This window comes from Bombina bombina, chromosome 4, assembly GCF_027579735.1.
Source record: "Bombina bombina isolate aBomBom1 chromosome 4, aBomBom1.pri, whole genome shotgun sequence".
In the NCBI taxonomy this organism is placed as follows: domain Eukaryota; kingdom Metazoa; phylum Chordata; class Amphibia; order Anura; family Bombinatoridae; genus Bombina; species Bombina bombina.
The window spans coordinates 1,220,332,349-1,220,358,552 of NC_069502.1; the positions used below are offsets into that span (position 1 = coordinate 1,220,332,349).

Genomic DNA, 26,204 nt, shown 5'->3' on the forward strand with positions numbered 1-26,204 from the left:
GGGCCTCTGCAACTTCTCTATCCTTTTGGTTGAGGAGTATGATCCATCTAGCTTATGAGACAGCGGGACACAAGCCTCCTCAGAGGATTACGGCTCACTCGACTAGAGCTGTGGCCTCTTCTTGGGCCTTTAAGAATGAGGCTTCTATGGAGCAGATTTGTAAGGCAGCTACCTGGTCATTCTTACATACTTTTGCAACATTTTAAAAATGTTACGTTTTTTTTCATTCAGTGTCCTCTAGAGCTTGGGTATTTGTTCCCACAAGTGATGTATGAAGCAGTGGACTCTCCTCCCCTTTAGATAGAAAACATAAATTATGCTTACCTGATAATTTAATTTCCATCGTGGGGAGGAGAGTCCACTGCACCCACCCGTTCTCAGTTGGGCGGACCTAAATTTATTTTTTGTTCTTCTGGCACCATTTATACCCTGATATTTCTCCTACTGTTCCTTGTTCCCTTGGCAGAATGACTGGGGGATGAGGGAAGTGGGGGCAGTATTTAAACCTTTGGCTGGGGTGTCTTTGCCTCCTCCTGGTGGCCAGGTTCTTATTTCCCACAAGTGATGAATGAAGCAGTGGACTCTCCTCCCACAGATAGAAATGAAATTATCAGGTAAGCATAATTTATGTTTTTTAGATATATGTTAATCATTTATTTAACAAAGATTGTTACAATAATTTTCTGCAAACAAATTTATTTAAAATAAGACCAATTTGTGCCTGCGGATCATATAAATGCTCATTTAGGGAGCTTGGGTTGTGTAGTTTGGGGGTGCTGTATATTAATTGTAGATGTAATTTAAGGGCAGACAAAGATGTGCGGATAGGTCTAAGGTAGGATCACAGGCAGCTGGAGGGCATTTGCTCCCTGTGATTTGTGACGTGTACTCACACTTCACATGGCAATCTTACACCAACATAGTTTATTTCTCATCACTTCCTGGCATTATTTGGGAGTGGTTTCCTCAGCCGGTTTGGCATGTGAACCTATTGAGGGTGATGGCATTTACCCCAAGACCTTTTGCTAAAGTGATGTAAAATAAAATCCTTTTATGACTATTTGGGAAGTATGTGCCTACCTCTCTACTTGTCAGTGTAATGTCAATACATGATTTAATGAGGGAGTGTTACACCATGTGATGAATACTTATAGCAATTCAGCTTTACTGTGTATCTGTGCTCTTCATTCCTTTCTACCCACATGCGCGCACAAAGACACGTGCATGCACCCAGACACACACATTCATGTGCAAGGACAGACACAGATATGCATGCACCCAGACACACACACACACACACATAGATATGCATGTGTACAGACACGTGCAAGCACCCAATCACGCACACACATGTGCAAGCACAGAGACACAGATATGCATGCTTACAAAGACACGTGCATGCACCCAGACACACACACATGTGCAAGGACAGATACACAGATATGCATGTACACAGACACGTGCGTGCACCCAGACAAGCACACGTGCAAGCACAGACACACTGATATGCATGCGCACAGACACGTGCATGTAACCAGACACACACACACACATGTGCAAGAACAGAGACACACAGATATGCATGTGCACCCAGACACACACATACATGTGCAAGCACAGAGACGCACACAGACACGTGCATGTAACCAGACACATACACACACACACATGTGCAAGAACATAGACACACAGATATGCATGTGCATGTATCCAGACACACACTCATACGTGCGCAAGCACAGAGACACACAGATATGCATGTGCACCCAGACACACACATACATGTGCAAGCACAGAGACGCACACAGACATGTGCACGCAGCCAGACACACACACATACATACTTGTGAAAGCACAGAGATACGCATGTACGAGCAGAAACACCCAGACACACACATGCACATGCAAGCACAGATACACACACACACACATATGCATGTGCACACTGTGCTTACCATTTCTTTCATAAGGTGGTAAGTGTGCACGAGCCTTGACATATGGGATTAAAATCATCACCAGGAGGCAGGCAAAAATTACCCAATATACCAGGAGCTTTAATCCCTCCCACTTCTGATTCCCCTCAGTCGTAAGGAGAGTCCACAGCATCATTCCTTACTGTTGGGAAATACTGAAGCTGGCCACCAGGAGGAGGCAAAGACACCACAGCCAAAGTCTTAAATACCTCTCCCACTTCCCCCATCCCCCAGTCATTCTTTGCCTTTTGTCACAGGAGGATGGCAGAGAAGTGTCAGAAGATTCAGAATAGTTCCTTAGGAAGGATATTTGCCCTTTGATATGGGACTGGAGTTTTAAGTAGTCTTGTCAGCCGCTCAGTGAGAGCATTGATGAAAGTTAGTCTGGAGATGCAGGGAGAGTCTTTCTGCAAACCCATCCAGACTGCCTGCTAACAGCTCCTAAGCAATTAGTGCTGACGAATTTCACTGCCTGCTTGTTTTCTCACTCAAGTCCATGTCAGGAGCGATGCTACAAGACTGTCACACTTGAGAGGCTGTGTTTCTGTTCCACAGTATGGATTCTGGTAAGATCGTTTAAATTTCTACATATGTTGAAAACACTAGAAGTCAGGGTCACAGTGTGACTACTTTTATCTTAATAGAATCATGGGTTAATATCTCCTGAGGGGGATTATTGAACAGTGGTGATTAATCAAATGTGATGCTTTGATTTCTCCTGTTAAGTGGAGTCAGTCCACGGGTCATCCATTACTTATGGGATTATATCTCCTCCCTAACAGGAAGTGCAAGAGGATCACCCAAGCAGAGCTGCTATATAGCTCCTCCCCTCTACGTCATACCCAGTCATTCTCTTGCACCTAACTAATAGATAGGACGTGTGAGAGGACTGTGGTTGTTAAACTTAGTTTTTATTTCTTCAATCAAAAGTTTGTTATTTTAAACGGCACCGGAGTGTGTTGTTTCTTCTCAGGCAGCATTAGAAGAAGAATCTACCTGAGTTTGTGTATGATCTTAGCGGTCGTAACTAAGATCCACTTGCGGTTCTCTGCCATTCTGAGGAGTGAGGTAACTTCAGAACAGGGGATAGCAGGCAGGGCTCACCTGCAAGGAGGTATGTTGCAGTATATTATTTTCTAAGGAATGGAATTGACTGAGAAAATACTGCTAATACCGATGTAATGTAAGTGCAGCCTTAAATGCAGTAGTAGCGACTGGTATCAGGCTGATATGTATGTATGTATGTTTACACTGAGGTATTTCTAGGGAATGGAACTTCACTAAGAAAATACTGTATACATTTAACTTATATTTGAGCCTCCACTGCAGTGAAAGCGACTAGCAGCAGGCTTATTAATAACATTTCATAATTTTATTTTTAAACGTTTACTGGCATGTTAATCGTTTTTCTCTGAGGTACTTGGTGATAAAACTTTTTGGGCATTATTTTTCCACATGGCTGTCGTTTGTTTATGAATAAAATCAGTTTACTGAGCTTCCCCACTGTTGTAATATGAGTGGGAGGGGCCTATTTTGGCGCTTTATTGCGCAGTAAAAATTCAGTCACAGTCTTCCTATTTCTTCCTCCATGATCCAGGACGTCTCTACAGAGCCCAGGGGTCTCCAAAACTAGTTTTGAGGGAGGTAATCACTCACAGCAGACCTGTGAGACTGTGTTTTTGACTGTGATAAAAACGTTTATATTAAATTGTTATCCGTTTTTGGGTACTAAGGGGTTAATCATCCATTTGCTGGTGGGTGCAATCCTTTGCTAACTCAATGCATTTACTGTGAAAATTTGGTTGCTATAACTAATTTGGTTCATTGTTATTTCAACTGTGACAGTTTTTTTGTGCTTCTTAAAGGCACAGTAACGTTTTTTATATTGCTTGTAAATTTATTTGAAAAGTATTTTCCAAGCTTGCTAGTTTCATTGCTAGTTTGTTTAAACATGTCTGACACAGAGGAATCTCTTTGTGCAATATGTTTAAAGGCCAATGTGGAGCCCAATAGAAATTTGTGTACTAATTGCATTGATGCTACTTTAAATAAAAGCCAATCTGTACATGTAAAGAAAATTTCACCAGACAACGAGGGGGAAGTTATGCCGACTAACTCTCCTCACGTGTCAGTACCTTCGTCTCCCGCTCAGGAGGTGCGTGATATTATGGCGCCAAGTACATCAGGGCGGCCCATACAAATCACTTTGCAAGACATGGCTAATGTTATGACTGAAGTATTATCTAAATTGACAGAATTTAGGGGTAAACGCGACCACTCTGGGGTGAGAACAGAGTGCGCTGATAATAATAGAGCCATGTCTGATACTGCGTCACAGTTTGCAGAACATGAGGACGGAGAGCTTCATTCTGTGGGTGACGGATCTGATCCAAGTAAACTGGATTCAGACATTTCAAATTTTAAATTTAAGCTTGAGAACCTCCGTGTATTACTAGGGGAGGTATTAGCGGCTCTGAATGATTGTAACACGGTTGCAATTCCAGAGAAAATATGTAGGCTGGATAAATATTTTGCGGTACCGACGTGTACTGACGTTTTTCCTATACCTAAAAGGCTTACAGAAATTGTTAACAAGGAGTGGGATAGACCCGGTGTGCCTTTTTCACCCCCTCCTATATTTAGAAAGATGTTTCCAATAGACGCCACCACACGGGACTTATGGCAGACGGTCCCTAAGGTGGAGGGAGCAGTTTCTACTCTGGCTAAGCGCACCACTATCCCGGTGGAGGATAGCTGTGCTTTTTCAGATCCAATGGATAAAAAGTTAGAGGGTTACCTTAAGAAAATGTTTGTTCAACAAGGTTTTATATTACAACCCCTTGCATGCATTGCGCCTGTCACGGCTGCGGCGGCATTCTGGTTTGAGTCTCTGGAAGAGACCATTAGCTCAGCTCCATTGGATGAGATTATAGACAAGCTTAGAGTCCTTAAGCTAGCTAATTCATTTATTTCTGATGCCGTAGTACACTTAACTAAACTTACGGCTAAGAACTCCGGATTCGCCATTCAAGCGCGCAGAGCGCTGTGGCTTAAATCCTGGTCAGCCGATGTGACTTCTAAATCTAAATTGCTTAACATACCTTTCAAAGGGCAGACATTATTTGGGCCCGGTTTGAAAGAAATTATCGCTGACATTACTGGAGGTAAGGGCCATGCCCTGCCTCAAGACAGAGCCAAACCAAGGGCTAGACAGTCTAATTTTCGTGCCTTTCGTAACTTCAAGGCAGGAGCAGCATCAACTTCCTCCGCTCCAAAACAGGAAGGAACAGTTGCTCGCTACAGACAGGGCTGGAAACCTAACCAGTCCTGGAACAAGGGCAAGCAGGCCAGAAAGCCTGCTGCTGCCCCTAAGACAGCATGAAGTGAGGGCCCCCGATCCGGAAACGGATCTAGTGGGGGGCAGACTTTCTCTCTTCGCCCAGGCTTGGGCAAGAGATGTCCAGGATCCCTGGGCGTTAGAGATCATATCTCAGGGATATCTTCTGGACTTCAAAGCTTCTCCTCCAAAAGGGAGATTTCATCTTTCAAGGTTGTCAGCAAACCAGATAAAGAAAGAGGCGTTTCTACGCTGTGTACAAGACCTTTTACTAATGGGGGTGATCCACCCAGTTCCGCGGTCGGAACACGGACAAGGGTTTTACTCAAATCTGTTTGTGGTTCCCAAAAAAGAGGGAACCTTCAGACCAATCTTGGACTTAAAAATCCTAAACAAATTCCTAAGAGTTCCATCATTCAAAATGGAAACTATTCGGACAATCTTACCTATGATCCAAAAGGGTCAGTACATGACCACAGTGGATTTAAAGGATGCCTACCTTCACATACCGATTCACAAGGATCATTATCGGTACCTAAGGTTTGCCTTCCTAAACAGGCATTACCAGTTTGTAGCTCTTCCCTTCGGGTTAGCCACGGCTCCAAGAATCTTTACAAAGGTTCTGGGCTCTCTTCTGGCGGTACTAAGACCGCGAGGAATTTCGGTAGCTCCGTACCTAGACGACATCCTGATACAAGCGTCAAGTTTCCAGACTGCCAAGTCTCATACAGAGTTATTTCTGGCATTTCTAAGGTCGCATTGGTGGAAGGTGAACGTAGAAAAGAGTTCTCTATTGCCACTCACAAGAGTTCCCTTCTTGGGGACTCTTATAGATTCTGTAGAAATGAAAATTTACCTGACGGAGGACAGGTTAACAAAACTTCTAAATGCTTGCCGTGTCCTTCATTCCATTCAACACCCGTCAGTGGCTCAATGCATGGAGGTAATCGGCTTAATGGTAGTGGCAATGGACATAGTACCTTTTGTACGCCTGCATCTCAGACCACTACAATTGTGCATGCTAAGTCAGTGGAATGGGGATTACTCAGATTTGTCCCCTATGCTGAATCTGGATCAAGAGACCAGAGATTCTCTTCTATGGTGGCTTTCTCGGCCACATCTGTCCAGGGGGATGCCCTTCAGCAGGCCAGATTGGACGATTGTAACAACAGACGCCAGCCTGCTAGGTTGGGGCGCTGTCTGGAATTCCCTGAAGGCTCAGGGATCATGGACTCAGGAGGAGAGACTCCTTCCTATAAACATTCTGGAATTAAGAGCAGTTCTCAATGCCCTTCTGGCTTGGCCTCAGTTAGCAACTCTGAGGTTCATCAGGTTTCAGTCGGACAACATCACGACTGTGGCTTACATCAACCATCAGGGAGGGACAAGGAGTTCCCTAGCGATGATGGAAGTCTCAAAGATAATTCGCTGGGCAGAGTCTCACTCTTGCCACCTGTCAGCGATCCACATCCCAGGCGTGGAGAACTGGGAGGCGGATTTCCTAAGTCGCCAGACTTTTCATCCGGGGGAGTGGGAACTTCATCCGGAGGTATTTGCCCAACTGCTTCGGCGTTGGGGCAAACCAGATCTGGATCTCATGGCGTCTCGCCAGAACGCCAAGCTTCCTTGTTACGGATCCAGGTCCAGGGACCCGGGAGCGGTTCTGATAGATGCTCTGACAGCACCTTAGGTCTTCAACATGGCTTATGTGTTTCCACCCTTCCCGATGCTTCCTCGATTGATTGCCAGGATCAAACAGGAGAGAGCATTGGTGATTCTAATAGCGCCTGCGTGGCCACGCAGGACCTGGTATGCAGATCTAGTGGACATGTCGTCCTGTCCACCATGGTCTCTGCCTCTGAGACAGGACCTTCTGGTTCAGGGTCCTTTCAAACATCCAAATCTAATTTCTCTGAGGCTGACTGCATGGAGATTGAACGCTTGATTCTATCAAAGCGTGGATTCTCGGAGTCAGTGATTGATTCCTTAATACAGGCTAGGAAACCTGTTACCAGGAAAATTTACCATAAAATATGGCGTAAATACTTGCATTGGTGCGAATCCAAGAGTTACTCATGGAGTAAGGTTAGGATTCCTAGGATATTGTCTTTTCTACAAGAAGGTTTAGAAAAGGGTTTATCTGCTAGTTCGTTAAAGGGACAGATCTCAGCTCTGTCCATCCTTTTACACAAACGTCTGTCAGAAGTTCCAGATGTTCAGGCTTTTTGTCTGGCTTTGGCCAGGATTAAGCCTGTGTTTAAAACTGTTGCTCCGCCATGGAGCTTAAACTTAGTTCTTAACGTTTTACAGGGTGTTCCGTTTGAACCCCTTCATTCCATTGATATCAAGCTGTTATCTTTGAAAGTTCTGTTTTTAATGGCTATTTCCTCGGCTCGAAGAGTCTCTGAGTTATCGGCCTTACATTGTGATTCTCCTTATCTGATTTTTCATTCAGACAAGGTAGTTCTGCGTACTAAACCTGGGTTCTTACCTAAGGTAGTCACTAACAGGAATATCAATCAAGAGATTGTTGTTCCATCATTGTGCCCTAACCCTTCTTCAAAGAAGGAACGACTTCTGCACAATCTGGACGTTGTCCGTGCCCTGAAATTTTATTTGCAGGCAACTAAAGATTTTCGACAAACTTCTTCCCTGTTTGTCGTTTATTCTGGACAGAGGAGAGGTCAAAAGGCTTCGGGATCCTGTATCAGACAGTTTGTTAAAAATTCTCCTTATTTTTCATTTGAACATTTTGTGTGCTTTAAGGATTTTTTTTTTTTTATTTATAGCTTTTAGGAGTCTAGTCCTCCTATTAACTATGTTGTTAATCCTTTTCAAATCTGGATTTTAAGATTTTTGCTCTTGAGGTTTTTTCCTATTCAATATACTATTTGTAATATATTCTAGAGAATGGTTATTCTGATTCCCTCTTGGGACTGTACTATTATTTCTATGAAATTGGTACTTATTTTCAGGTTTCTTTAGAATTTGAATATAACCTTAGTAGAGCATATTCACATACTGTTTATATTTTTAGCTCAGCTTTATCTGTGGCTGACATTACTGTTCTCTTATTTCCTTTGTTGAACAGTTAGCATAAGCAGTTTCAGATTCTCAAGTATAGAACTCTGTTTATTTACTTCAGATGTATTAATTTAATTATGTTTACTATATTTATTATAATGATTTAAAATATATTTTATTATCTCTATCTTGTTAGGATAATAATTAGTTTGATCTCTATTATCTCCACTATTTCTGGAGGCTTAGAGTTTTTTCTGCCCTACTTTTAGTCCGGTGATGTAGATCAGTTGGTGAAAGTCCTGACTACAAACGCTTGTTCTAGATCCAAGGGTCGTAGATTCATTTCCCGGCAGGGTTAATACAGCCCTTTGGCCTTTGAGGTCAATTTGTGTACCATTTATTTGGGTAATAACTACTGTTTTTTTCAGCTGCTAATTTGGTTAACTCCGACTGTAAGCACTGAAGAAGTGTTTTTTTTGTATCCTCCTGGGAGAAAAACGCTATATAATTACTAGTTATTAGACTGCATGAAGGTGTGGTTCTCAAACCAGTCCTTCTGGTGCGGAGCAGATTAAATTGTTTTTGGATGAATTCAGTAAAAATTCTATATTCTTAGGGTTTGAATAGATTTTTAGAATGAGACCTCCTATGGGAAGAATCTTTCTTTCTCAGTACACTCTGTGAATTTTTTTTCAAGGAGTGATTACCTTGTTTGTTGTCTATTTGGGGAAGCGCAAGGGGCAGAAGGCTTCTTCTACTTCCCTATCTTTTTGGCTGAGGAGCATGATTCGTTTGGCTTATGAGACAGCGGGACATAAGCCTCCTCCGAGGATTAAGACTCACTCAACTAGAGCTGTGGCTTCTTCTTGGGCCTTTAAGAATGAGGTCTCTATGGAGCAGATTTGTAAGGCGGCTACCTGGTCCTCCTTACATACTTTTACAAAGTTTTACAAATTTGAGGTTTTTGCTTCGGCTAAAGCAGCTTTTGGGAGAAAGGTTTTGCAGGCTGTGGTGCCCTCCGATTAGGGTCCGCCTCCTTTTTACCCTCCCGTTTTTTTCATTCAGTGCTATCTAGACTAGAGCTTGGGAATGTGTTTCCCACAAGTAATGAATGAAGCCGTGGACTCTCCTCGTATTAGATGGAAAACATAAATTATGCTTACCTGATAATTTAATTTCCATTGTTACTAGGAGAGTCCACGGCTCCTGCCCGGTTCTCTGTTGGGTGGACCTAAATTGAGTTGTTTGTTCTGGAGTGGGTGAGGTATTTAAGTCTTTGGCTGGGGTGTCTTTGCCTCCTCCTGGTGGCCAGGTTCTGTATTTCCCACAAGTAATAAATGAAGCCGTGGACTCTCCTCGTAACGATGAAAATGAAATTATCAGGTAAGCATGATTTGTTTTTTTTGTATGCTTTTTACTCATTTTTCTTACACCTCACTACTTGGCTATATGTTAAACTGAGGTGGGAGGTGTATTTATAGGCTTTTTGAGGTTTGGGAATCTTTGCCCCCTCCTGGTAGGAATGTATATCCCAAACCTCAAAAGCTCATGGACTCTTGCCACTATGAAAGAAATGCATTTTTTAGGCAAGTTCTTACATAAATTATGTTTTTCTTCTGGCACCATTTATGCCCTGATATTTCTCCTACTGTTCCTTGTTCCCTCGGAAGAATAATTGGGGGATGGGAAGTGGGAGAGGTATTTTAGCTGAGGTGTCTTTGCCGCCTCCTGGTGGCCAGGTTCAGTATTTCCCAACAGTAAGGAATGAAGCCGTGGACTCTCTCCTTATACAGAAGGAAATTAAATTATCTGGTAAGCATAATTAGTTTTTTTCCTTCACAGGAGAAAGGTGAAATGGTGAAGTGCTTATTTTTTAGTGGGAATGGGCAGTCAAACTGCTGTGAGGTCTGTTTATCCCCTTCAGAGGACCGAGAATAGGGCAGAGGGGAACCTCTCGTTAAAATGTTATTCCTCCTTTGTCTCTCTCATTTGTTCTCTGGGTTTGAATTCTCTGTCATCTTCCTGCAGGATTCTAAAGGATTTCAATGCATGTAAGTGCCGTGGCTGCACTTGCCGTGGGGAACCTAAGGTCTCTTCCTGTAGTGAGTGTTTGCATGTGCGAAACTGGACTGTGAGCTACGCCCCCGACCCACAGAATATCTACTGGTAAGCCTGGGAGCCGGGTAGAGTAGGAACGTTCTGGTCTGGGAGCTCTGTACTGGGGAGTGTGCTATCCCTATAGCGTATGTTCAGTGCCTCGGAACTCCTCTCATGGCATCAGGCACTTGCTCTTAAGTTTCTTTTACTTTTATATATCGCAGCTGTAATTATTGAAGCCATTTTCTCTCTTATTAATGGGTTGTTTAATGGGGATAAGCTATTTGCTTTCTGTAGATTGACGGACTGTTTTGTTTAGGGAGCATCTCTCGACTCGTGGCTTTGTCTGGTGGATCCGCTGCATGGTCATCAATGTGATACTCTTCCTTCTCCTTTTCTTCCTCACTACTCCGGCCATAATCATCACCACTATGGACAAGTTTAACGTAACCAAGCCGGTGGAGTACCTGAACGTGAGTCTGTGTCCTGTGGCAGTGCAGAGGCCACGCGTGTATTCAGTGTCTGCATTGAATACAGACTGCTTGCTCCATTGGTCCCACAGAGAATATGCACTTGTGGTAGCTTTTCTTTTCTTTGTATGGAGCAAAATACACCTAAAGAAAAGATTTAACTCTTACGGAATACATGAATATGTTGTTCCATAATAAGGTCTCATAAGCCACTAAAACAGCATAGGTACTTATGCACACTGTTTATATATTGCTCTATAAAGCAAGTTCTGCCTGACTTCCAATTTTTATTTAAGAGAAAAAGTCTGTAGAGATATGCAGGGCATACTGTAGTACCCCTGGGGTCTGGGCGCACTATAGTACCCCTGGGGTCTGGGCGCACTATAGTACCCCTGGGGTCTGGGCGCACTATAGTACCCCTGGGGTCTGGGCGCACTATAGTACCCCTGGGGTCTGGGCGCACTATAGTACCCCTGGGGTCTGGGCGCACTATAGTACCCCTGGGGTCTGGGCGCACTATAGTACCCCTAGGGTCCGGGCGCACTGTAGTACCCCTGGGGCTGGGTACACTGCAGGCATAAGATTACACACAATAACAACATTACAGTGCGGCACCAGCCATTGTGCTGTAAAAGAAATATATGAGCGGCATTCACACTAACTGTTGCTCATTTACAGTAACTAGAGCAGCGGCTTCCAGAAGTTTTATATGGAGGGCTGATCAGTAATTGGTAGAATTGGCCCCGGGGCTCATTACTTCACGCACAGTGCCTCTAAATAAAATAAAATTATCATATTATTAGTTTAAAAGTAGATGAGTTACTATTTAATTTAGCTGCACATACTGCTCACAGTTACAATATTTGTACAAACACACATGCTTAAAGGGCCATGATAGTTTATAAATCACATGTTCTAATTGGTTAGAGCATTTCATTTTAAGACTATTCACCCTACACTATTGTGCGTTTAACCCACACAACACACAGTAGAAGTACCGCTAGGCAGTTGCAGAGCACTGTCGTTCCCGAGTGGAAATTACTACTGATCCAAACATTAGCGCTAGTTCCACATCTGAGTTGTGCAACTAGTGCCGCTGTTTATATTGGCAGCTGTTTCTGCTCAGGATCAGCCGTGCTCTGCGTGTCCCGAATGGTGCTTCTACTGTGTGTTTAACCTATTTGCGGGGTCGCTAGTCCTTATAATTGCATGCACTAGAGAAGTGGGCAGCTGCTTTTGCAGTAACGATACCAATGTCTGTTTCCTTCTCAGTGCTGAGGGGCGCACACAAACCCTTGTAGGGCCTTATCTGAGCGTCTCTTGTGCATTTTATATATTGCATTAGTTTTAGGTAGAAATTCATTTGTAAGGTCTAATGATATTGTTTTTTCCCCTCTGTACAGAATCCTATTATTACCCAGTTCTTTCCCACTCTGCTGCTCTGGGCGTTTTCTTCTCTGCTGCCTACAATAGTTTACTACTCTGCGTTCTTTGAAGCCCATTGGACCAGGTAGAGACCTATACTTTTGTGATTCCCTATTGCAGGCGAGTTGCTAGCTCATCTTGTAACATGTGTGGTCTTGTTTCAGGTCTGGAGAGAACAGGACCACAATGCACAAGTGCTACACATTCCTCATCTTCATGGTGTTGCTGTTGCCTTCACTGGGACTAACCAGGTTCGTTGTCTGCCCATGTGTGGTTGTGCCCACCTGCCTGGCATGGTTCTTGTGTTTGTGTAAGGGGAACGTGTGGTACCTGTAGTGTATAAGGGGGGCATCAGTTTGCTCATGAGTCTGTAATGTGTGTCTCAGCTAAGGGTTTAGTTTGTCTGCTTTTCTGTGGTGTTTGTGTAAGGGGAACTTGTGGTACCTGTAGTTTGTAAGGGGGCATTGGTGTGCTAGTGAGTCTGTAGTGTTTGTCTGCCCATGAGTGTTTGTGTAAGGGAACTTTGTAAGGGGGCATTGGTGTGCTAGTGAGTCTGTAGTGTGTGTCTCGGCTAAGGGTTTAGTTTATCTGCCCATGAGTGGTGTTTTAGGGGAACTTGTGGTACCTGTAGTTTGTAAGGGGACATTGGTGTGCTAGTGAGTCTGTAGTGTTTGTCTGCCCATGAGTGGTGTTTGTGTAAGGGGAACTTGTGGTACCTGTAGTTTGCAAGGGGGCATTGGTGTGCTAGTGAGTCTGTAGTGTGTGTCTCGGCTAAGGGTTTAGTTTGTCTGCCCATGAGTGGTGTTTTAGGGGAACTTGTGGTACCTGTAGTTTGTAAGGGGGCATTGGTGTGCTAGTGAGTCTGTAGTGTTTGTCTGCCCATGAGTGGTGTTTGTGTAAGGGGAACTTTGTAAGGGGGCATTGGTGTGCTAGTGAGTCTGTAGTGTTTGTCTGCCCATGAGTGGTGTTTGTGTAAGGGGAACTTGTGGTACCTGTAGTTTGCAAGGGGGCATTGGTGTGCTAGTGAGTCTGTAGTGTGTGTCTCGGCTAAGGGTTTAGTTTGTCTGCCCATGAGTGGTGTTTTAGGGGAACTTGTGGTACCTGTAGTTTGTAAGGGGGCATTGGTGTGCTAGTGAGTCTGTAGTGTGTGTCTCAGCTAAGGGTTTAGTTTATCTGCTTTTGTGTGGTGTTTATGTATGGGGAACTTGTGGTACCTGTAGTTTATAAGGGGGCATTGGTGTGCTAGTGAGTCTGTAGTGTGTGTCTCAGCTAAGGGTTTAGTTTATCTGCTTTTGTGTGGTGTTTATGTATGGGGAACTTGTGGTACCTGTAGTTTATAAGGGGGCATTGGTGTGCTAGTGAGTCTGTAGTGTGTGTCTCAGCTAAGGGTTTAGTTTCTGCCCATGAGTGTTGTTTGTGTAAGGGGAACTTGTGGTACCTGTAGTTTGTAAGGGGGCATTGGTGTGCTAGTGAGTCTGTAATGTGTGTCTCGGCTAAGGGTTTAGTTTGTCTGCCCATGAGTGGTGTTTTAGGGGAACTTGTGGTACCTGTAGTTTGTAAGGGGGCATTGGTGTGCTAGTGAGTCTGTAGTGTTTGTCTGCCCATGAGTGGTGTTTGTGTAAGGGGAACTTTGTAAGGGGGCATTGGTGTGCTAGCGAGTCTGTAGTGTTTGTCTGCCCATGAGTGGTGTTTGTGTAAGGGGAACTTGTGGTACCTGTAGTTTGCAAGGGGGCATTGGTGTGCTAGTGAGTCTGTAGTGTGTGTCTCAGCTAAGGGTTTAGTTTCTGCCCATGAGTGTTGTTTGTGTAAGGGGAACTTGTGGTACCTGTAGTTTGTAAGGGGGCATTGGTGTGCTAGTGAGTCTGCAGTGTGTGTCTCGGCTAAGGGTTTAGTTTGTCTGCCCATGAGTGGTGTTTTAGGGGAACTTGTGGTACCTGTAGTTTGTAAGGGGGCATTGGTGTGCTAGTGAGTCTGTAGTGTTTGTCTGCCCATGAGTGGTGTTTGTGTAAGGGGAACTTTGTAAGGGGGCATTGGTGTGCTAGCGAGTCTGTAGTGTTTGTCTGCCCATGAGTGGTGTTTGTGTAAGGGGAACTTGTGGTACCTGTAGTTTGCAAGGGGGCATTGGTGTGCTAGTGAGTCTGTAGTGTGTGTCTCGGCTAAGGGTTTAGTTTGTCTGCCCATGTGTGGTGTGTGTGTGTGTAAGTGGAACTTGTGGTACCTGTAGTTTGTATGGGGGCATTGGTGTGCTAGTGAGTCTGTAGTGTGTGTCTCAGCTAAGGGTTTAGCTTGTCTGCCCGTGAGTGTTGTTTGTGGGGAACTTGTGGTACCTGTAGTTTGTAAGGGGGCATTGGTGTGCTAGTGAGTCTGTAGTGTGTGTCTCAGCTAAGGGTTTAGTTTATCTGCTTTTGTGTGGTGTTTATGTATGGGGAACTTGTGGTACCTGTAGTTTATAAGGGGGCATTGGTGTGCTAGTGAGTCTGTAGTGTGTGTCTCAGCTAAGGGTTTAGTTTCTGCCCATGAGTGTTGTTTGTGTAAGGGGAACTTGTGGTACCTGTAGTTTGTAAGGGGGCATTGGTGTGCTAGTGAGTCTGTAATGTGTGTCTCGGCTAAGGGTTTAGTTTGTCTGCCCATGTGTGGTGTGTGTGTGTAAGTGGAACTTGTGGTACCTGTAGTTTGTAAGGGGGGCATTGGTGTGCTAGTGAGTCTGTAGTGTTTGTCTGCCCATGAGTGGTGTTTGTGTAAGGGGAACTTGTGGTACCTGTAGTTTGTAAGGGGGCATTGGTGTGCTAGTGAGTCTGTAGTGTGTGTCTCATCTAAGGGTTTAGGGTGAAGTGCGAGTGTGCACAGTAAATCCTCTTCAAGAAGAACATTTGCAGAGCGCACAACCCTGCTAGCTTTTTACTTTAGCTTTTATCAGGCCTACAGTGACCAGAAAGCATTGCACTTCATATTTAAATTCTACAGTAAGTAAAAATGCTTGAGACAGTGGTAAGCAAACTCATAACAGTAAACAGCCTTACTTTATGATCTGTGTTTAATGAGAGAGACAGATAATTTAGTTTCTATATCCTAATATTGCTTTTTATTGTGCATATGAAATGGTTCAGCAGCAAAATATTCCATATATTAATAATAAAAAGAAATGTATGGGGGGCCAGACAGTGGCCATGAAAGGCAACATATTCAGAGGCTCTCAGTGATGATCACCTAATACACTGATTATTGCTGGTCATAAACAGCATCCAAAGTTTTACTCCCCAATTCGACTGTTTTATGTGCTAAAGAACTGTTTGTTTTCTTCATGACCCCTGAACTGGACCACTGAGACCTCAGACGGCGGCCTACTATGAGACTCCGATACCCCCCGGTAACCCGGGTACTGCAGTTAATTTAAGAGTGCCCTTCTGAGCTCCACACTGCATTTTACAACTAGATATGATGAATATTCCTGGACTTATTGATGAGCTGAAAAATGTCCTGAAAGAATATAGTGCCGAATTCACATATGGAACTACAAGCCACGCTTAACCCTCACATGATAGATTTATCTACCAAGGATTCTAATATCAGCTCTTCAATGTGTGACATGATGTCAGAACCTGTAATCATAGAAGGGTTAAGAAATCTCTTGCTGGGATTCAGAGCCACTTTTACAAAAGAAATGCTTGCTGTACCTAATACTCAAGTCTGTGATCCGTCTGCTAAAATATCTCACATGATCCCTACTTCTGTCTCTCTCTTGACGACGGTGCCCTTGGACCCCGGCAGTCGTTGCCTCTCCAAGTTAGGAATGCACCTGATCTGGAGATAGGGTTACTGGTAAAGATGGATTACCCTAATAAACCTAAGCCACATCAAACACAACCAACATTGGCTGACGGCATTCAGTTGTTCCACACTATTGTAAGTATCCCTTCTACATTAGAGGACTATGATGGCAGAACTTACCAAGCTAAGTCCACTAGATATGCTTATGGAAGGTCCCTACACTTATCCAGCGACGCACACGTGAGAGGGCACTTTGGGTCTTTGGGAAGGCTTCTACTAGCACAGTATGAGCAGCTTTTTTTTGGGATGCCAACATTTCCAAGAAGAGAGACTCTGGTGTCAACAACACTCAGCCTATTGATTTACCACACTCCTTGGATAGTCAGACTCCTCTGGTTGGTGACACCTTTCTCTTTTAGAACAACCTGGGATGCATCCCCCATGTTTGCTGACATTGGCTAAGCCCTTAATATACCATAAGGACCTAGTAATAATAATATGGGTCTTATTTGCTAGCTTATGTCTGCTACTGTAATTCAGATTGTGTTTGATATAAGATGGTTATCCTGCCTGAACCCTAGAAATTGTGTTGACTGATATAATAGTGAATATATGTTTTAACCAGTTTTTGTTTGTTTTCTGCACACTTTTTTTACAATTATACAGATCAATACTGAATACAGTTATATAGACCTATGTTGTAGATATTACCTTTTTGGAAATTAGGCAAGTATGTTGCATTTTATATTTCTGTTATTCCATATGTAAGTTTGTTCTTCATACCCCTAAATGCCTGACAAGCCATAAATATACTTCAAGGCTTGCGTTCACGTGCAATCCCGACTCCTACCCACGCACAGCCAATCACGCGCGGGCAGGAGATGTCAATCTTCCCAGTTGGAATATACCGGGGAGATTGAAATTTGCCACTTTAGAGGTGGCGAAAGGTTAGGAAAGCAGGGGTCTAATGACCGCTGCTTGTTAAATGTGGCGTGCATGTACTCTTGTGAGGACCTGCAGTCGTATGGGGTCGAAAGGCTTGCAGAACCTTTGATAAATCAACCCTATAGTCATACCCCGTGATAACTTTATAGTATCTTATCTCTCAATTGTTTTGTTGATTACAGGGACTGTATAAACCAAAATTAATATAGGCTATTTCAATAAAGCATTAATTATAGATACAATTTGCAATTGACATGGATTAGGCAGCTAGTTAGGGAGTGAGGGTAAAACAATATCTCAGTGATTAGAGTATAGTACATACGTATACATATTCAGTGAGTCAGGCATGTCAGCTAGTGACTTCCTGGCTGTAGGGAGTCAGGGGAAAACAATGTCTCAGTGATTAGAGTTTAGTACATACGTATACATTTAGCAAATAGTATATATAGTTGGCGCTTAGAGCGGTAGGAAATGTAGATATGTATGTGACCCTGTATATATATATATATATCAGCCTTTTTGAAAAAATACTATATCAGCCGTTTTAAATATTTCCAAAATTTTATTTTGAAACTGTTATATAATGTCTAAAAAACACACATTCACTTCCAACTATAGTTGATCATACAACACTCACACTTCCATATATACTGTGCAATAAAAATCACAATGTTAAACACACAAATGCCTAAAAAATCTCAGTACAAATTCAAATGATAGTATCCAATTCTCTTAAAAACCAATAATGTCTCGTGCTTGATTTAAAAATGGAATGGTTCCCCAGTGTAATATATCCTTTCGATTACAAATGTAAGTATATAACTTGGGAAATTCCCAACAATCCCCCGTTATCTCAGGGCTGATTGTCCTATAAGGTGCTCCAAAGTATATTAACCGCTTTCAGCTGTCAGCGCTTTCACTGACACTGTTCAAAATTTCTGTGTGATTTAGAAAGGTTCTCTCACCTTTTAGCGTATGTCCGTACGAGCGGTGAATAAAGTCTTAAACACTAGGTGACACAATGAGGCTCTCTTACCTCCTTCCCGTGTCTCCGTGCTAGCCGTCAACCTCACTCGACACTCCGACTAGCTGCTCCGTTAATGACGTCACCCGGTTTCTGGATTCCAAAGGTGACTGATACTTGCGCAAGTATATTTTCACAAACTCCTCCAAGTCGTCCTCTGCTCTTTAGTACATCAGGTACGCAGAGTGTGATAATCCTTCCTTTACAGAGTCATTTTTTGAGAAGATCTGTAAATAACTTCCAATAGCAGGTCAGTCCTTCTACGCATTTCACAGTTGTGTCTTTCTCAAGATACCGTTTCCTGCACTCTCACACCTTAAATATCCTGTTGTTACAGGTGATTCGTTAGTCTCCTACTTCCTCCAACCTGTGTATTCCGTGGAGGGAAAAGGTGACACGTTTTCAGTTTCTCCATATTTAATCAAGCACTTTCCCAAGTATATTTGCATTATTCTTTTTTCTTCTGGATACTTTAACTTTCTATCTCTTAAAGTGAACCATCCATCATAGGATAACTTAGAACATGTTATTTCAAAAAATCTCTAGTTCTTCTTTAGTACAAAATAGACATTCTGTGAAATATTTCTAAAAACTCCCTAAAAGAAACCTCCTAAAAATCCTAATACTTTTACAATTATCCACACAATCATAAATTCATTCACCCAATAATAAAAGAATACATTAATTCACGGCCAAAGAATTAAATTAGGGGCCTATAGTATATTTTATTTTTATATATTTAATTAATACACACCAGTTAATGGGATATCACTAAGGAATAAATAGTTAATTGGGATGGTTATAATAAAAATATTAATTATACATAAAAATAATTAAAGGACCAGTAAACACAGCAGATTTGCATAATCAACAAATGCAAGATAACAAGACAATACAATAGAATTTACTCTGAATTTCAAATGAGTAGTAGATTTTATTCTAACAAGTTTCAAAGTTATGTATATTTCCACTCCCCCTGTACCATGTGATAGCAATCAGCCAATCACAAATGCATATACTTATAGTCTGAGTTCTTGCACATGCTCAGTAGGAGCTGGTGACTCAAAAAAAGTGTAAATATAAAAGACTGTGCACATTTTTTTAATGGAAGTAAATTGGAAAGTTGTTTAAAATAACATGCTGTATCTGAATCATGAAAATGTAATAAAACCTGAGTGTCCCTTTAAGTTAAAAAGGGGGCCAATTCTAACTCTGAATTCAAACCATTGGGGTGAAGGGTATTACAATTATAAATTAACTCTGCTTTCCTCTTTAAAAGTTTATTTTCAAAATCCCCTCCCCTCCAATCCTTACGTACCAGGCATAAGCCCCAGAACTTAAGTTCCTTTATGTTATTTTTGTGGATATCTCTAAAATGTTAATATAAGTGGGTTTCCAACTTTCCCTTCTCTGTATTCCATAAATGTTCCCTCACCCGGTCCCGGAGCATCCTAGTAGTTTCTCCTATATATAATAGCTGACAAGAACATTGTAACATATAGACCACCCCTTGCTACTACATCTAATGGTATCCTTAATGATGTATTCTTTATCTGTGCCTGGGATCATAATATTTTTCTTTTTCATTCCACACCTACAAGCTTTGCAGGTGGTGCACGGGAAGAAGCCTCTCACCTCCTCTCCCCATAAATCCATTTCCTTTACTACTTTTTTTCCTTTTTTTTTCTTTTAAATTTGCTAGGGGCCAGTAGTGATTTAAAAATTTTTGTTTTTCTATATATTATCCTGGGATACGGGGACAACTTATCTCCAATGACTGGATTGATCTTTATCAGATGCCAGTGTTTCCTTAGAATTCTTTTTATAACCCCGTGATCATCACTATATGTTGTGATAAAGGGAACATCTAGCACGTCTTTTTCTACATTGTCTTTCCTCTTATATTCCAGAAGGGAGTTTCTATCTGTGTTTCTCGCTCTCGTTATAGCAGTTTTAATGTTGTTCTCCTTATAGCCTCTTTCTTTAAACCTATCTTCCAACACTGCTACTTGTTCATCAAAATCAGTCACTTTTGAACAGTTTTTTCTGATCCTCAAACATTGCCCAACTGGTATGTTATCTTTCCACTTATGGTAGTGGCAACTGGTGGCGTGGATGTAATTGTTTGAGTCTGTAGGTTTAAAATGTGTTTTTGTCAAACTCTTCATTGACCACCATTAAATCTAAATCTAGAAATGTAATTATATCCCTACTGATCTCATAGGTAAAAGTGAGCCCTCTATCGTTATTGTTCATAGTATTAATTAATTCTTTAAGGGTATCCTCGCTTCCATGCCAAATAATAAGAATGTCATCTATATATCTCTTAAAAAGCACAAGATTCGCGCCGAGCTCCGCGAATTGAAGAAACCTCTGTTCCCAATCTCCCATAAAACAAAAAATAATTATGTTCCAAAATGAAACGTATACTTTCTATTATAAATTCTTTCTGTTCTTTCACTATATCTTCAAGAATTTATCTACGTACTAATTCTTGCAGAAGTATGTGGTGAAATTGGACTCCTATTTAAAAGACTCCACTAGCGTTCTTAGAATATTGAAAGAAATTAAATGGGAGGAAGGGTTCCTGATGGCTACTTGTGATGTGTCACCACTGTATACTAATATTAAACACAATTTAGGATTGGACGCTGTAGAAATTTTTTTGTCTTATTATTTGGCATGGAAGCGAGGATACCCTTAAAGAATTCATTAATACTATGAACAATAACGATAGAGGGCTCACTTTTACCTATGAGATCAGTAGGGATATAATTACATTTCTAGATTTAGATTTAATGGTGGTCAATGAAGAGTTTGACAAAAACACATTTTAAACCTACAGACTCAAACAATTACATCCACGCCACCAGTTGCCACTACCATAAGTGGAAAGATAACATACCAGTTGGGCAATGTTTGAGGATCAGAAAAAACTGTTCAAAAGTGACTGATTTTGATGAACAAGTAGCAGTGTTGGAAGATAGGTTTAAAGAAAGAGGCTATGAGGAGCACAACATTAAAACTGCTGTAATGAGAGCGAGAAACACTGATAGAAACTCCCTTCTGGAATATAAGAGGAAAGACAATGTAGAAAAAGACGTGCTAGATGTTCCCTTTATCACTACATATAGTGATGATCACGGGGTTATAAAAAGAATTCTAAGGTAACACTGGCATCTGATAAAGAACAATCCAGTCATTGGAGATAAGTTGCCCCCATATCCCACGATAATATATAGAAAAACAAAAAATTTAAATCACTACTGGCCCCTAGCGAATTTAAAAGAAAAAAAAGGAAAAAAAGTAGTAAAGGAAATGGATTTATGGGGAGAGGAGGTGAGAGGCTTCTTCCCGTGCACCCCCTGCAAAGCTTGTAGGTGTGGAATGAAAAAGAAAAATATTATGATCCCAGGCACAGATAAAGAATACATCATTAAGGATACCATTAGATGTAGTAGCAAGGGGTGGTCTATATGTTACAATCTTCTTGTCAGCTATTATATATAGAGGAAACTACTAGGATGCTCCGGGACCGGGTGAGGAAACATTTATGAGGGAACATTTATGGAATACAGAGAAGGGAAAGTTGGAAACCCACTTATATCAACATTTTAGAGATATCCACAAAAATAACATAAAGGAACTTAAGTTCTGGGGCTTATGCCTGGTACGTAAGGATTGGAGGGGATTTTGAAAATAAACTTTTAAAGAGGGAAGCAGAGTTAATTTATAATTTTAATACCCTTCACCCCAATGGTTTGAATTCAGAGTTAGAATTGGCCCCTTTTTAACTTAATAATTTTTATGTATAATTAATATTTTTATTATAACCATCCCAATTAACTATTTATTCCTTAGTGATATCCCATTAACTGGTGTGTATTAATTAAATATATAAAAATAAAATATACTATAGGCCCTTAATTTAATACTTTGGCCGTGAATTAATGTATTGTTTTATTATTGAGTGAATTAATTTATGATTGTGTGGATAATTGTAAAAGTATTAGGATTTTTAGGAGGTTTCTTTTAGGGAGTTTTTTAGAAAGTTTTTAGAAATGTTTCACAGAATGTCTATTTTGTACTAAAGAAGAACTAGAGATTTTTTGAAATAACATGTTCTAAGTTATCCTATGATGGATGGTTCACTTTAAGAGATAGAAAGTTAAAGTATCCAGAAGAAAAAATAATAATGCAAATATACTTGGGAAAGTGCTTGATTAAATATGGAGAAACTGAAAACATGCGTCACCTTTTCCCTCCACGGAATACACAGGTTGGAGGAAGTAGGAGACTAACGAATCACCTGTAACAGGATATTTAAGGTGTGAGAGTGCAGGAAACAGTATCTTGAGAAAGACCCTTAAGGGTTGAAACGCGTAGAAGGAATGACCTGCTATTGGAAGTTATTTACAGATCTTCTCAAAAAACGACTCTGTAAAGGAAGGATTATCACACTCTCCGTACCTGATGTACTAAAGAGCAGAGGACGACTTGGAGGAGTTTGTGAAAATATACTTGTGCAAGTATCAGTCACCTTTGGAATCTGGAAACCGGTGACGTCATTAACGGAGTTCGATAGCCGCAGCTAGTTGGAGTGTCGAGTGAGGCTGACAGCTAACACGGAGACACGGGAAGGAGGTAAGAGCCTCATTGTGTCACCTAGTGTTTAAGACTTTATTCACCGCGCGTACGGACATACGCTAAAAGGTGAGAGAACCTTTCTAAAGGTATATATGGAAGTGTGAGTGTTGTATGATCAACTATAGTTGGAAGTGAATGTGTGTTTTTTAGACATTATATAACCGTTTCAAAATAAATTTTTGGAAATATTTAAAACGGCTGATATAGTATTTTTTCAAAAATGGCTGATATATATAGAGTCACATACATATCTACATTTCCTACCGCTCTAAGCGCCAACTATATATACTATTTGCTAAATTTTATTTCCAAACTATCCAGGAAGGAGATAGTTAATTTAGTTAGGCTGAGTAGGATAGATTTAGCGCTTCACCCAATTAATTGTTGATACATACGTATACATATTCAGTGAGTCAGGCATGTCAGTTAGTGACTTCCTGTCTGTAAGCAGTTAGTTAGGGAGTGAGGGGAAAACAATAGCTTAGTGATTAGAGTATAGTACGTACGTATACATATTCAGTGAGTCAGGCAGGTCAGTTAGTGACTTCCTGCCTGTAGGGAGTGAGGGGAAAACAATAGCTCAGTGATTATAGTACGTAGGTATACATATTCAGTGAGTCAGGCAGGTCAGTTAGGGACTTCCTGTCTGTAGAGTGAGGGGAAAACTATCTCAGTGATTAGAGTTTAGTACGTACGTATACATATTCAGCGAGTCAGGCATGTCAGTTAGTGACTTTCTGTCTGTAAGCAGTTAGTTAGGGAGTGAGGGGAAAACAATAGCTTAGTGATTAGAGTATAGTACGTACGTATACATATTCAGTGAGTCAGGCAGGTCAGTTAGTGACTTCCTGTCTGTAGGCCGCTAGTTAGGGGAAAACAATAGCTCAGTAATTAGAGTTTAGTACGTACGTATACATATTCAGTGAGTCAGGCAGGTCAGTTAGTGACTTCCTGCCTGTAGGGAGTGAGAGGAAAACAATATCTCAGTGATTAGAGTATAGTACATACGTTTACATATTCAGCGAGTCAGGCATGTCAGTTATTGACTTCCTGGCTTTAGGGAGTGAGAGGAAAAGGAATTTTATGCTTACCTGATAAATTTATTTCTTTTACGATATGACGAGTCCACGGATTTCATCCTTACTTATGGGATTACGCCTCCTGGTCAGCAGGAGGAGGCAAAGAGCACCAAAGCAGAGCTGTATATATAGCTCCTCCCTTCCCTCCCTCTCCAGTTATTCGACCGAAGTTAGGAAGAGAAAGGAAAAGCCAAGGTGCAGAGTTGACTGAAGTTTAATAAAAATACAAACCTGTCTGAAAAATTGACAGGGCGGGCCGTGGACTCGTCGTATCGTAAAAGAAATAAATTTATCAGGTAAGCATAAATTTCCTTTTCTTTTACAAGATATGACGAGTCCACGGATTTCATCCTTACTTATGGGATACAATACCAAAGCTATAGGACACGGATGAAAGGGAGGGACAAAACAGGAACCTAAATGGAAGGCACCACTGCTTGAAGAACCTTTCTCCCCAAAACAGCCTCGGACAAGGCAAAAGTATCAAATTTGGAAAATTTTGAAAAAGTGTGAAGACGACCAAGTTGCAGCCTTGCAAATCTGTTCAACAGAAGCATCGTTCTTAAATGCCCATGAGGAAGCCAAAGCCCTAGTGGAATGAGCCGTAATTCTTTCAGGAGGCTGCTGTCCAGCAGTCTCGTAAGCAAGACGGGTGATACTCTTCAGCCAAAAAGAAAGAGAGGTAGCCGTAGCTTTCTGGCCCCTACGTTTTCCAGAAAAAACAACAAATAATGAAGATGATTGCTGAAAATCCTTAGTCGCCTGCAAGTAAAACTTCAGGGCACGAACCACGTCTAAGTTATGTAACAGACGCTCCTTCTTAGAAGAAGGATTAGGACACAAGAAAGGAACCACAATTTCCTGATTAATATTCTTATTAGAAACAACCTTAGGAAGAAAACCAGGTTTGGTATGTAAGACCACCTTATCAGATTGGAAAATAAGATAAGGGGAATCACATTGTAAAGCTGAAATAAAACTTTCCAAGATAACAACTTAATATCTATGGAATGCATAGGTTCAAACGGAACCCCTTGAAGAACATTAAGAACTAAATTCAAACTCCAAGGAGGAGCAATTGGTCTAAACACAGGCCTGATTCTAGTTAGAGCCTGACAAAAAGATTGAACGTCTTGAACATCTGACAGACGTTTGTGTAACAGAATAGACAAAGCAGAAATCTGTCCCTTTAAGGAACTTGCTGACAACCCTTTCTCCAATCCTTCTTGGAGAAAAGATAAAATTCTGGGAATCCTAACCCTACTCCATGAGTAGCCCTTGGATTCGCACCAATAAAGATATTTATGCCATATCTTATGGTAAATCTTTCTAGTAACAGGCTTACGTGCCTGAATCAAGTATCAATGACCGAATCAGAGAACCCTCGCTTAGATAAAATCAAGCGTTTAATCTCCAAGCAGTTAGCTGCAGAGAAACTAGATTCGGGTGATGGAAGGGTCCCTGAATGAGAAGGTCCTGCCTCAATGGAAGCCTCCACGGTGGCAGAGAGGACATGTCCACCAGATCCACATACCAAGTCCTGCGCGGCCACGCAGGAGGGATTAAAATTACTGAAGCCCTCTCCTGTTTGATCCGAGCAATCACCCGGGGAAGGAGAGCAAACGGTGGAAACACATAAGCTAGGTTGAATGACCAAGGCATCTATCAGTTCGGCCTGAGGATCCCCTTGATCTGGATCCGTATCTTGGGAGCTTGGCATTCTGACGAGACGCCATCAGATCCAATTCCGGTCTGCCCCACCTGAGAATCAGAGCGGCAAAGACCTACGGATCGAGTTCCCATTCCCCGGATGAAAAGTCTGTCTGCTCAAAAAGTCTGCTTCCCAGTTGTCCACTCCTGGGATGTATATTGCTGACAGATAACAAGAGTGAGCCTCCGCCCACCGAATTATCTTGTATACTTCTGTCATCGCTAAGGAACTTTTTGTTCCTCCCTGATGATTGATGTAAGCCACAGTTGTGATGTTGTCCGACTGGAACCAAATGAATTTGGCTGAAGCGAATTGAATATCACTCCGACACACCCTGAGCCTTCAGGGAGTTCCAGACTGCACCCCAACCTAGTAGACTGGCGTCCGTTGTCACTATAACCCATGTGGGTCTGCGGAAGCACGTCCCTTGGGATAGATGATCCTGCGACAACCACCAAAGAAGAGTCTCTTGCCTCCTGATCCAGATCTATCTGAGGAGACAAATTTGCATAATCTCCATTCCACTGTCTGAGCATGCTCAGTTGTAGAGGTCTAAGATGAAATCGAGCAAACGGAATGATGTCCATTGCTGCCACCATTAATCCAATTTCCTCCATACACTGAGCCACTGAAGGCTGAGGATTGGACTGAAGAGCGCGGCATGTATTCAGAATCTTTAACTTTCTGACCTCCGTCAAGAAAAT

At 41.8% G+C, this 26,204-nt stretch overlaps 1 protein-coding gene across 1 annotated transcript in view; it reads left to right on the forward strand.

Moving 5' to 3' along the window:
- TMEM63B (transmembrane protein 63B) overlaps positions 1 to 26,204 on the forward strand; it is a gene marked incomplete in the record, with an annotated part of 652,794 nt that overhangs the window by 434,501 nt on the left and 192,089 nt on the right. Inside the window, 4 exon segments of the mRNA XM_053712736.1 lie at positions 10,363 to 10,500; positions 10,751 to 10,904; positions 12,305 to 12,411; positions 12,491 to 12,577. Of these exon segments, the coding sequence (XP_053568711.1) occupies positions 10,363 to 10,500; positions 10,751 to 10,904; positions 12,305 to 12,411; positions 12,491 to 12,577 (486 nt within the window).